A 13,123-nucleotide genomic window follows, 5' to 3' on the forward strand; every position below is an offset into this window, starting at 1 on the left:
CTGGGCTAAATATGCTGCTCGCTTGTGTGTCTTGTCACAGAGTCTGTCCCAAAGAGGACTGAGCTGCACTCCACCCTGCCTCACTCCTAGACCTCTTGGCCATGCTAGCAAATGTGTTCTCTGTATTGCTGAACCAGGAGTGGGTGTGAATGGTGCCTGTTGAAGTACTGTTCTTCAGGCCTGTGGGTGTTCCAAGCAGTTTCTGTATGGCCCTTAGGGAGAGCTGTTGCTGTAGGATGAGGAGTAGAGGAGCTGATTGTTCACAAACCCTGTCTCTGTTTTTTGCAGTATCACAGCACAGGCTGTTCAATGAGCACCTGGTGTCTGCAAGCAGCAACCCTGCTCTGGCGATGAGGAGGAAGAAGCACACTGAGAAGGAGGTGCATGCTGACCTTGTGAGCATTGTCTCAGTCCGCCTGCGTGAAGGCTACAGCATCCGTGAGGTCAACATCACAAAAGGTGACAAAGTTTTAAACCCTCCAGACTTCAGTTTTCTAGAGAAAGAAACTGCTGGAACCAAAGATGGAAATGTCAGATCAGTCAGAACTATGATCAGTAATATCAGAAGAACTCAAAAGCACCCAATGGTCCTGTTTTCTCATCTAGTCTGCTAGGTGGAACCTTGAGAATTAGCCACTGACTAGGGGACTGCAAGGGGCTTGAGTATCCCAAGTAGTGCTAGTAAACTCTACCTAACTTTCCATTTTTGTTTGTGGCTAGAGCCTCAACTGGAGGGGAGATAAGAAAAATCTAAATATAAGTTATGAATTGCAAGCATGAAAAGAAAATATTTTTGACCTTCACGAGCTCTGAAAAATGGGGTTATTGAACCTAGTGTAAACATATACAACATAGGGTGATCAAATGTCTTCATTATCCTCTTTATATCAGAAAATCAAAGTCAGTGGTACAATTTGAGAATTCCAAACATGCCATGTTGTATTTTCTGTGACTTTGTTGTGGTCTACCTTAAGATCATGCAAGTGATCTCTCATGCTGTGCTTGGAAAACTGTCCCAGAGCTTCACGGCCATTTCTCAAGCTTCCTTTCTAAGCTTACTCAGACCAAATTAGACCTATTTGACTTTATTATCCTTAATTAAGTTTATCCTCCTCCAGCATTGTATTTATTTAGAAATAATGCCTTTCTCCTTATAACCTTCCTTTTGGCAGGTTAAGCAAACCAGTGTTTTAGGCTCCTTTTGCAAGGGCAGGCTTCCTATTCAGTTGATTTATCTTAACAGCAATTTTTTTTCCAGTTTGCTATTTCTTGGAGCAGTTGATAAGAGCATTGTAAATGTGGTTTTTGTCAGTGCCTTGCTCAGTAGTGCTAATACATCCCTGCTTCTGAAGTAAAGTACCCTATCTGATAGACCGGGAATCACATGGTTGCATTAAGTTGTTAGCTCAGAAATGCCTGTGCCATTTATGCACTTTTGCTTTCAGTTGATGAGTTTTACTTTTTATGGCTGTTGTTTTTGTTTGCTTGCTTTTCAGTCGTCCTTAAATGTGCTGCTCTTCAGATAATGGTACTTTTAAATTAATCTCAGTCTATTGCTCCAGGCAAAGCGGTCAGCTCTCTGTGTAATTGGAAATTACTGGAAATTGCAATTCTTTCGGATTTATTTATTTTTTAAATTTTTTCCCCCCCTTTTTTTAACAAACAGAATGGATCTAAACCAGTTCTGGGGGATGTTGGTTTTGTTGTTGTTTATTTGTTTTGGTGAAGATTACTGGCAATTAGATTACATGGGATAATTTCTACAGTTGGTCTTCAGGGAATACTCCTATTTCTTGCTTGGGGAGTTTTCTATTAATGTTAAGGTTCTACTGAGGTTTCTTGCTCAGGCAGCTCTTCTGGTAAAGTCTGCAGGTTGAATTGACTAATCTGCCAGGCGTGGCAGGAGGCGCTTTCAGTAAGTCCAGATAGATTAGGTCCATTGCGCTCTCCTTTTCTAGGAATGTCCGTGAAATATCTGACAAGTCAATTCCTGCCCAAGTTGTGCTCATTCTTATGTCTATTGTCCTTTTACGCACCACTTCGCTTACAATTTGGAGTACACTGGAGAAACAACCTTGCTATTATCTGGCAACAGTGGTGAAGTGCTCTTGGTGATGGCGAAGTTCTGTAGAGAAGTGCTGGAAGAGGCAGCAAGCAGTCAGCCAAATTCACATTGGACCTCTTTGCACAGAAATGTAGCTGCAACCTCTGGCTCAGGATACCATAAAGAAGCAAGTTTCTGAGCTCTGGGAGCACACATCAGAAATATCAGTGCATGGTTAGCGTACTTCCTACACTTCTCCTTAGGTATCTTCCTGCCTTCTGTTAGCTGCCAGATGTGAGCTGGTTGGTTGGTTGTTTTTAGAAGAGCAGAGGAACAGCTGTACTGAGTTGGTGTTACCTGGAGAAATGAATAGTTAAGGAGGGCAGGTGTGTGGGGAGGAATAAAAGCAGGGTAAGCATACTCCATATCCCTTTTTCTCATTTCCTTTGTCTTCCCTTTGAGTGCTCTGAGTCTGTTTGCAGCTCAAGGGCTTCCTGAGCCAAAAATAGTCTGTGTGTGTTTCCACAATGTTGTTTTTGTTGTTCTTTAGGAGGAAATTAAAATGAAATGTTTGAGCTATCAAAAATACAGTGTGTATTTCTATGTCAGCCTTCAGCGTAGTGGCAGATAGTGTTGCTTATAATTTGGAAATACTAAATGCCCTGAGGACTGGCTGACTGTGATCAGAAAAACTGTTGAACTAACAGCTTAAAGTAGAATTTATAAAAGATCAAGACATTTAGACATCCAGATCTGTGTCTGCAAAGGAAAAGCGTGCTTGGCTTATCAGAGCTCTCTGAGCCTTTCTGTAGAAAACCGTGTAACAAAGAACAGTTAATTAACCTGGATTGCCAAAAGCTTTTGACAGCGCCTGCCAGCTAGAGGCTGCTAAGGAGCCAACTGGCTGTGAAGCAAGAGGAAAGAGTGCAGTTGTGGACTTTGACACTGTCGCTTTTCTGCTTCACTTTGCCAAAGGCAGAACAGAATAAATAGTTAGCTTTGTGCTCAGAGGTACCCAGAGAAGTTGTTTGTGGTATTTATAAGTGCTCTGGTTACCCTCACTGTTTGGTTGCAGATGTTTAGGTGTTTAAAAAGCTGCTATAATTAGTTAGGAATATAGAAGCCCTTGTGAAAGGGGGAGGAGCTCTGTCAGAAGGCTGGGGGTGTGATGGAGCTCAGCTCCTCTCCTGACCTAGGCAAAAAACTTAGGAATTTACTTATCATGTTTGCTGTTGATGAAGTAGGAAGGCTTTGTTATGAGAACCAAAATGTTGTGCAGAAGGCAATGGATGATGACTAGAGTAATAGGAATGAGATGCTGTTTGGCAGTGTGAAATGGAATGAAACCCATTTATCAGTTCTTCTTCAGTCTATTTGATAAGCTTAAGCAATCTTCATGTGGAAACAGCAGTTGGTAGAACCCTGGCAAATGCAAAGAACCTGTTGTGAAAGATATGAGGCCCTGCAAAGGTCTCCGTGGAATACAAGGGATATGTACTAAGCACCTTAGATTATCTTTTTGTTCACAAGAAGATGACTCCTTGCAGCATGGGAAGGACTGAGATTGGCAAGGGGAATTGACAACCTGTTACGGGCTGATGGCTGTGCTTTGATTTAACCTTCACAGTCAAAGCTGAAACCAGATAAGGATTTTTCTCCCCAGTGCACACTCCCTATTGATTTTTCCTGGAAATTAAGCTTCTCAGAATAAAATTCATTTCAGAAAAAGAAGAGTTAATCATGAACTTAGTGTGTACTCTGGAAATTTTCTTCTGAAAGTCAATGGGTGGCAGATTCTCTTAGGCAGCCTCCTAGGAAGGGCTGTAGGGGAAAAAAGTGAGACTGCTTTAGAATGGAGTGTAATCAGCCTTTGAAAGGGGCGGCATGATGTATCAAGGCAGTAGCAAATGCAGCTCTGCAGGAAACATAGTATCCAGGCTGATGACTTGTTTGTGTGGTTTCCAGCACATCTAGTCACCTGTCCCACAAATGCTGCGAGTCTGGCAAACTGTAGAGCTAACTGGACATCAAACAAATGATTAAGCAGTTGAAACAGCAACGTGGTGCTGTTAGAGAAAGTCATGTGTTCCACTAAGCTGTTTTCGTACAAATATATATGCACAGTCAGCAGTGCAGTGATAGTTTTCTGCTCTTCTTGTTCAGTGAGGCTTGCTGTTTGAGTTAATTGTGCTAGAGGTGCAATGGCCGGCCCATAGGGAGAAAGCTGCAGTTTGAAGAACCAGTGAATATTCAGTCTTGTCTTCTTAGTTTTGAGAGCTGCTGGGTAGGAGAGGATAAATATGATGAGAAACTCTTGATGCTTGATGTTCTAGATTGTATGAAATAGTCTCTATGCAGGAAGAACATACAGTTTAGTTCAGGAATTGGGCCTCACCTCCCGGGTTCTTCTTGATCAAGCCCTGTTGTGTCTAACTAAATGTCCATGTTTCTGCAGTGGGATAGATTAACTGCAAAACAGTTCACAAGAAAGTTTTGTGGCTTATCTGTGCAAAGCAAAAAGTTGTCCTGGAGACAAACCTGAGGCTACAAAGATGATAACCCCTTTCATTGTAAATGTCAGCACCTTCCCCAAGTTTCAGTTGGTTTCTCTAATTTGAATGCTATATTTACATTCAAAGGGTTGTTCACCAAGTGTTGCAGTGCAAACAAAGCTTCCCTCTGTTGGAAGGAAGGGAGGATGACTTCAGCTGGAGTTGGACTCTGTTATCCTTGTGGATCCCTTCCAACTCAAGATATTCTCTGTGTCTCTGATTAGAGCAGGCAGGCAGTTAGATTGCTTTGTCTTCCTCATAGTGATCAAACAATCTCAGTGTAACTTGGAGTCCCTGGCTAGAGATACAGCTCAGATATTTGCAGAATACTTGAAATGATTACTTTGCTCTCATGCAGGTGGATCTCAGCTGGAAGTGAAACTGGTGCTGCTTTGGAAGCATAACATGAGGATCGAGTACTTAGCTGTGACACCTTGGCCCCTGGACCCATCAAAGCGCAGCACGTGGGTGGAGGTGACGATGGAGGGGAGCTATGACATCTTGCATGACATCAGTTGCACCATGAGGAAACCTATCACCAGTCTGTACCGCACAACAGTTATACGGCGCTTCTGGAACACCTTGCAAAGGTGAGCTGGACCTTCCCCAGTAGTTCTGGGTCCAACATGGCTAAGAAATCACTTCATTAATATACTGGGGCATGAGTTATGTAGGCAGCCTTCCCAACTCAGGGTCTCAAAAGAATGTACTTACAAGGAAAAGGCACAACTGGCAATGATCTTACCTTCTGACCAAGCAAAGTCTCAGACTAGTCTGTGAGGTTGCCTCATGATTAAGGTATTGATTGCTTCCTGTGTGTGGAAGTCCTGTAATGCAAACCTCAGCTCTCAGACTGCCATCCCATGGAGGTGATGTGTTCCTGCAGCACTGCCTTGCTATGATGGCTAGTAGTACAGCAGGCTCCTATGCAGAAACTGCTACACAGTCATGCTAAGAAAGCGCCTCACGTCTCTGAGGCTTCAGGGGCTTGTGGGTTATAACTGTTCCCTGTCCAGGGTGACCACTGCTCACCACTACTCTGCAGATTCTTGTCCTTACCCTTCTTTCCCAGCTTTGTTCCTCTGTCTTTTTATTAGACTGTTACACTTGAATTCCATGTCATTCTCTTTGCAGACAGGCACCGAATCCCAGTCTGACCATAGAAAGCTGCGCTGATGCACGTAGGCTCCCAAAAACCCAGGGAGTGCTGTGTGTGCAGGCACAGAGTGACTGGGGCAATGAAAGGGAAAACATGGGCTTTTGTGGTTAACCGCCTCTTCTCTTCCAGCATCAACCAGACAGATCAGATGTTGGTTCATCTGCAATCTTTTGACACAGTGCCAGAACACTTCACCATTCCTGAGAGCACCAAGAATGGAGTGCCCCTTTTCTATATTCCCCCAGGCTCAACCACTCCGGTATGTCCCTTTTCTGTCCTGCTTAGCATGGGATAGGTGCACCTGTATTGCACCAGGCAAAGCTGAATCCTAATAAGCAATCAAGACTTTCTATAGCTCTCAGTCTTCAGCTTGTGCTCTTTGTCCTGGTCAGTAACAGAGTTTATGTGTAGTGCCTGTGAGCATCCAATCACGTGCTTCTTCCCCCATGAGACAATGCGCTGTGTCTTTATTGCTGCTGCTATGAGTCTAAGCCTCACAGAAAATCTCCTAAGCATGCTGCAAAGCCTTCTCTTGTAGCAATGTGATGTTTGAGACTGATGGGGAGGCTTGGACGCTTCTGCTGTGATTTTTCAGTGGATACCTCATATGTGAATTGCTGATTGCAGCCTTGTGCCCTGGTGTTGTAGCTCAGTACCATCAGGGGAAGATAGGATCTGTTAAATGGCTTTTATTTAACAGGCTCATTGCTCTGAGCACTCATGTGAAAGAGGCATATTTGTTATCTGCACAGCAGAAACTAAACAAAAGATGAACTAACAGTTTCCACTGTGAAATTCAAACTTCCTGAGTGCTGACACACTTGCCTGCTTCTTGCCATCAGTGTCCTTGGCTTTGGCAGAAGATGATGACTAGCAGATATCAGAGTTAGGAGAAAATTAATTTAAATTTAAAATTTGTTGCTTAAGCCCTTTGCTCCTTTTGGTTTATGCAGTACGTCGTCCTATGTATGAACATACATCCCACAGTACATTTGGAGCATTCCATCTTGTAGCTAACTGCCACTTTATTTCAGTGCCAGCCCTGTTGGTATAGTTGGTTGAATCACAGTGTTGCCATATGAACATGCTAGAGTTGCCCAGTGCTGATACTTTGTTTTCTGGTATCCTATTTGCATGTGCATTCTCACACAAGTAATCTTGGTGTTTAATTGCTATGCTGACACAAGCCAAATACTCTCCTCTCAAGCAGAGAAGACGTCATTACATGTGCCATCTTTTCTGTGGTTAAATTACTTGATGTTACGTAGTTAAATTCCCAATTAACTTGACATTTCATCAACCTGATTTATTTTTGCTTGCATTGTACTGCTTGTTTCAATATGAACACAGTCGTTATGCAGGGAAGCATTTTCTGAAAGCTAGACATGTGCATGGCTTTCTAAGTGTAAACAGCTCAGCCACTAGAGAAATTCCCATGCTCTCTGGGTAGAAGCACACAGTTTCTTGTTGAACATTGCCTTCTTACCAGTCCTCCCTGTTGTTTTCTCAGGTGCTGTCCCTGCAGCACAGCGGATCTGACTCAAGCCATTCCCAGTTTGCCTCCTACTGGAAGCCTATTCTTTCCATGGATGCTAACTTCTGGCAGAGGTGGCTGCACATGCATCGTATTGTTCTCCTTCTGGAGCATGACACGTACGTAACTGGGAGGGCTGAACTTGGATGTGCTGTGTAGTCCAGTCAGGGGAAACACAGTGTCGGTTCTTCCAGACACTGTGGAAACTTCAGTTCAGTCCAGCTGCAGCTGTTTTGCATACCCCAATGGCCATGGAGGGGGCTCTGCTAGCTGGAGCTGATGGATGGCCAAGGGTTGAGGGACTGTGGTGGGGAAGTCAGCTTTTGACAAGAGGGAGGTTGTTCTCGAGAGCATAAGTTATTTTTCAAGTCCTCCTTGGGTTTGGATTTCCTGAATGCGGCAGATGTGGACTATCCATTAACTACAGGTTTTTGTTTGCTGCTGGAAAACACCTGCCCCAGAAGCATTGATTTCCTGAGGGTGGTTCTAGTTCCAGAGTTGCAAGAACAATGGCCATATATTGCATGAAGTACATTAGAGATAATACAAGTGTGCTTTCTGCCAACTGGAGAATGGGGTCCCTGTGGCTCTGGGTGCATGGCTCTCACTTACAGGCATGGACATATTTGGATAAGAGCAGCTGTGCAGGGGGAAGGCTTATGTGCTGTTGGAATGAGTGTAGCTAAGGGTCTCTAAACACTGGGGAAGAGATGAGAAACTGTGGTTTTAAAATGTCTATCTGCCACATTCTGCAGGCCTGTGCCCAAGCACCTGCACACACCAGGCAACAATGGTCGTTACAGCACCATCCAGTGCCGCATCTCTCATTCTGCTCTTACCTCCCTGCTGCGGGACTGGAGCAGCTTTGTGCTGGTGGAGGGATACTCGTATGTCAAGCTGATGCATAGGTGAGTGTCTCTGAGGTGGTTCCGTGTGGAAAAGGGGGCACATGGCCAGGCCAGAGATCCTGTTAGACCAGGTCGTTGCAGTGGGCTGGGAGCAAGTGTCTGGGGGAGAGGATAAGAGCATATAAGCAAATATGAAACCTTGTGTATTCTGAATTGCTTCCACTGTGTTCCAGGCACAGACTGGAGGGAGAGGGAAGGTAGCTGGCGGCTGAGGGTGGTTCTGCATGCTAGGACTTAAATGAGTTACGTAGCCATGTTACGTAGGCTGCTGAGCACTGGCGAACAGGTCTACACTTGGTCTGACATGACAGAACAACTGTGTTATTTTGCTCTGTCTTAATCTATCCTCCCTAGCTCTGAGGATCCTACTCCATCCTCATTTTATGTGGTGCGGATCATCTCCAAAGCTCCCTGCATGGTTCTCCGCCTGGGCTTCCCCATTGGCACACCTGCACAGGCCAGGAACAAGGTGAGAGCTGGCTGACTGCTTCCATGGGTAGAACCAAGCAAATAGTTCTGGATGTGGAAGTGGTGGATAGATCACAGGCAACACTGTAGGCAAGTATCCTCTAATAACTATTATATTAAAGCTCAAATTGCTGTGAGTTTACTGTAACAGAAAGGGACAGTTTAGACTACGTTTTCTGTGACAGAAAGCTTGTCTGTGAAAGATCTAAACCCAAAAACATGAATTTCGGTAGAATAACTGGTCACATGAGTGATATTCCCAATGCATGATGGAACTGTGGGCCTTGAAATGACTTAAAGGTTATTTAGACTATCCTTGTGGCCAAAACCCAATCAATACTGTCTGTCAATAGCAGCAGATATTTGTCTGACTCATCTGTAAAGACCTCTAAGATGGATGTAACTATCTGTTCCCTAGGCTATCTGCTTCAGTAGGTGGTGAGTTGCGTATGTATATTGTATAATCAGGCAAGGAGGGGTTAGAGATGAAATGCAAACAATTCCCTGCATGACCAAAACAGGAGTGGGGGGAAAAAATAACAGAAAATGCTTCAGAGACATGCAAGTCTTTTATGTGTGTGTGCACATATACATATATGTATATGTGTGTGTGTGTATATATATATATATATAAATAACTTGTTTGTTATTAGAACAAAGAAGGGGGTTGCCCCAGTCAGATTCAGAAGGTGAGGTCACTGTGCAGACTGTTTCTCCAGCTGTAATGGCAGAGACAAGTCTAAGTGTTCCTAGGTAGAGCACTAAGTATGAGAAACATGCTATTAATGTGTGAACGCTTCGTTATAAACAAGAGGTCTATTATTAAATGTTGGTCTTTCATCTTCATGGAAGGTTTTGGTTTGTCTCATTGAGCTTCTCTCAGACTGTTATCACTCTAAAGCTGCCATACAGAAGGGCCATCACTTTCTGAGATGACTGTCCTAGATAATACAGTGCTCTGGCACTCAAACACCCTTGTGTCATTAGGAGATCCAAGCTTTGGGCTTTGATTGTAAGTGACAAGTTTCCTAAAGGAGTTCCTCCTGGCAAGTATGAGTTAACACCTGCCTTATGAAGAAGGTGTGGGACAGGCATGTCACCATACCTTGGAGCTCTGGGCAAGCTCCAGATCATTGCATCAGGAGCTATAAATCATAAATGGTATAATGCCCAATTATTATTATTTTTATTTCTTTTTCTTGCCTACCAGAAGACTGACTAGCTACTCAGTATGGACAATGGCAGAAGAATGTAGCCCACTTTGTTTAAGGGGGAAGGTCCATTCTAACATCATCCATTCTGTGATTCTGAAATATTTAAGGATAGAAAAATATTCAGAGCTGTTAAAAACAAGATGAAAAAGAAAAGTAATCAGGAAATTATCTTGAAAGTATACTGGAAAAAATAATCTAACCTAAAAATTAGCTTTAGCTCTCAAAACCTTTTGCAATTGAGGTTTGACACATGAATGCTATGGAGGGGGAGCGTATAAGCTATGGAAGCAGTCTGTCCATCTTACATGTAGTAGTTTACATTACCCACAGGCAGTGGAAGGGAGGAGAAATGAATGTGGGTATTTAAACTGTTTTTATGGAGAAGTCGGCATGCAATTAATTTGTGTTTTGATTAGAGTTATGGAAGGTGATTTCTCCAGCCTTGAAATCATCCTTGGGTTGTTTTGACCTTTCTCTTGCTTTTAAATGTATTTGGTGTAGTTGTTTAAATGTGGGCCTAAGAGCCTTGGTCTTCCTTATCTGTATATTCAGGATGGCTCTGGAAGCTTCTTGTGCAGGTTATGTCTCCAGACAAAGGTGATTGTGTTTAACTTTTGCTTTTGCCATGACAGATTGTGGAGGAGTTACGGGACCGAATACTGCAGTTGCGCTTTCCTCACAGGGTCCAGAGCAAGGAGGCAACTCCAAAAGCAAAAAGGAAAATGTTGGGTAGTAGTTCTCCCTCCAAGTCTCCACCTGTGGCTGGGGTCCAGTCTGCCCTCTCAGACAGACCCTGCCTTGTCGTGCTGCACAAACCCTTGGAGAAGCTGCTCATCAGGTAGTGAAGGGAATGCAAGCAGGCAGTGTGATGGCATTTTCTGGGAGGTGGAAGGGTCTGTGGGTGGTGCTGTCTGTGGCAGAGTGAGAAACTATGGTGCCTGTGCTTGGTTGGGATGGTTTGGGCTACAGGGCTAGAAATGGTGGATGTAGTCTGGAAGACTGTGACTGCCAGTGGGAGCTTTTGCTGGGCAGGCACATGTATTAGTCTTATCAAATATTATGCAGAATTAAATTATCACTGTCAGGGAATTCTGTGCTGAGCTAGACATGTTCTGCTTCTGGAGAGCTCTGTCCCAGGCCCAGCAAGTATGCTGTGAATCCAGGCAGTTCTGGTGCTGAACAGAGCATCCTTTCCATGTCAGCAAGCCACACTTTTACCTTCTCCTAGGTATGAGAAGCTGCCTTCTGACTATCGAGCTCCCTTCATTCTCAACTTGGAACATCCTCCAGTGTCTGGCCCGCTCACCATGGTGGCCAATCGTACTGCCTCATCCACCCTGGCCTCACTGTCCCGCTACTTCTATCACCAGCGTTGGATATGGAGTGTCCAGTCAGGGCTGGCACCAGCTGTGCCTATCACAGCAGTAGCCCAGCTCCTTTCCACACTCACAGAGTAAGTTGTACACCTTAATGGAGGTGCTTTGTCTGGTTAGTTCTAGGGGTGCAGATCTCGGGCAGGGAATTTTACTCACAGCTTCCAAAGTTATTTGCGCCAGTGCTTCACCCAGTTCTTCAGCTGCAATTGAGGAAAAGGAGTGTCCTGGAGCACATGCAAAAGGGCAAGTGGTGTTATTGTGCCTGGAGTGTGTAGGTCTTCACTCAGGCTGCCCTGTGCAAAGTGCACTCCTCCCCATTCTCTGCATTCAATTCCCTGCCTTGGAAAGGGAGATGTAATGAGTGAGGGGTTCAGTTAATTCTTGTATTTAAGGCTTGTGGTACAGAGAGAGAAATCCTCCATGTCTACTACCTCTCTGTTGCCAGGGTCCGTCTGTCAGAGGGCTTCCACTTTGCATCCAGTGGGGATGGAATTATCAATATGGTGCTGGAGCTGCCCATACAGGTGAGCCTGGAGGCCGTGCTGAGGAAACAACCCTCTGTTGCTTTTTCCAAGGTAGATTCACTTTCCTGTGGTGGTTAGGTGGGTGTGATTCATCTTCCCACCCGCTTGTAGTGTGTAACCTTGTGGTAAGTCTCCCTATATACAACCTCCTCTGAAGTAAACCATTGGACGGGTTGGGTCCTGCTTTTTATCTCCAATTAGAGATCTGCTTTGCTGGCAGGAACAGGCTATTCTGGAGGAATTTCTGGGGCTGATGCAGGCTCCCTCTCTCCACCACCACAAGCAGAGCTGATGGATGGGGCTGTGCTATGTGATGGGCACTGGGTAGGTGTGTGCTGTTGCTGCTAGCCAGGCTCATGCTGTGTCTCCCCTCCAGATTGATGGTTCAAGTGGCAGCAGCAGCAGCAGGGAGAAGCACACCTGTGTTGTCCAGTACATCCTCTTCCCCCCACATTCTACCTCCACCAAGGACAGGTGAGGCCATGGCCCTGCTCCTGGGGAGGGCTGACAGTAGTGGGAGACATGACTCCAGACTCAACCTTTGTGGGTAGTGTGGAGAGCAAGAAGGCCATCCTATAATCTAGCACAAACACCCAGCTGCCACAGATAGCTCACAAGTTAGGTGGGGCTTTGCCTGCAAACCTGCAGTCTGTGTGACTGCTCTCACAGCTCAGAGAGGAGCTGCGATAGTCTTCTGGTTCTGTTCCATCTCATAGAACTTACTTTGTGTCTTTCTTCCAGCTTCTCCACAGATGATGACAATGATACAGAGGTAGAGGCCATTGAGGTGGACACAGAACTGAACCTGGTCACTGAATGCTGGGTAGAGCCACAGAGCGGCCATGTTCACAGTACTGCTGAGAACTGGAAGCACCTCCATGGCTTGCCCTACCAGAAAATACCTAAGGCGGTAAGTCCCTGAAAAGGTGAGGGCATGGGGTCTTTTTTATTTTTAGAGGGAGAGGGGTTTGTTGCAAGTGTACCACAGTACTATGGGATGTGTCACTGGGAGCCAGAAGAAATAAGAATGCTAGTAATAGAGGAAGCTGAGATTTCCAAAGGAAGAACTGGGCTCCTAGATTGCAGGGCAGTGGATGCAGCGTTGCTTTGGGATATGTGGCAGAATACACGTTATTTTGTTAAAAGCTGTTCCATTAAAGGGGAGTGAGCTAGGCCAGAGCAGGCTAGCAAGCAGCAATGTCAGTGCACCACCTGAACAAGGCAGAAGGAGATTAGTAGGGGGTTGGAGAAAGAGAGAGAGCAATGAGTAAGAGCGAAAGGGACAGGACTGTGGGTGTTTCTTCTCCTCAACTTGAAACTGTTCTCTGCTGCATGAGGGACTAG

At 44.9% G+C, this 13,123-nt stretch overlaps 1 protein-coding gene across 12 annotated transcripts in view; it reads left to right on the top strand.

The window, feature by feature from the left end:
• Positions 1-13,123, top strand: part of SZT2 (SZT2 subunit of KICSTOR complex) — a 51,586-nt gene that overhangs the window by 6,501 nt on the left and 31,962 nt on the right. For 11 of the 12 annotated variants that reach the window (XM_032446184.1, XM_015870029.2, XM_032446187.1 and 8 more), the window contains exons 9-19: positions 289-459; positions 4,955-5,186; positions 5,885-6,014; positions 7,266-7,408; positions 8,045-8,197; positions 8,552-8,666; positions 10,512-10,717; positions 11,108-11,332; positions 11,701-11,779; positions 12,156-12,253; positions 12,521-12,689. In XM_032446184.1, the coding sequence (XP_032302075.1) occupies positions 289-459; positions 4,955-5,186; positions 5,885-6,014; positions 7,266-7,408; positions 8,045-8,197; positions 8,552-8,666; positions 10,512-10,717; positions 11,108-11,332; positions 11,701-11,779; positions 12,156-12,253; positions 12,521-12,689 (1,721 nt within the window). Of the gene's footprint in view, positions 1-288; positions 460-4,954; positions 5,187-5,884; positions 6,015-7,265; positions 7,409-8,044; positions 8,198-8,551; positions 8,756-10,511; positions 10,718-11,107; positions 11,333-11,700; positions 11,780-12,155; positions 12,254-12,520; positions 12,690-13,123 lie in introns of those variants that run through there. The other variant, XM_032446190.1, reaches the window with a different exon arrangement.

The sequence above is a fragment of the Coturnix japonica genome, chromosome 8 (genome assembly GCF_001577835.2).
Source record: "Coturnix japonica isolate 7356 chromosome 8, Coturnix japonica 2.1, whole genome shotgun sequence".
Classification (NCBI taxonomy): domain Eukaryota; kingdom Metazoa; phylum Chordata; class Aves; order Galliformes; family Phasianidae; genus Coturnix; species Coturnix japonica.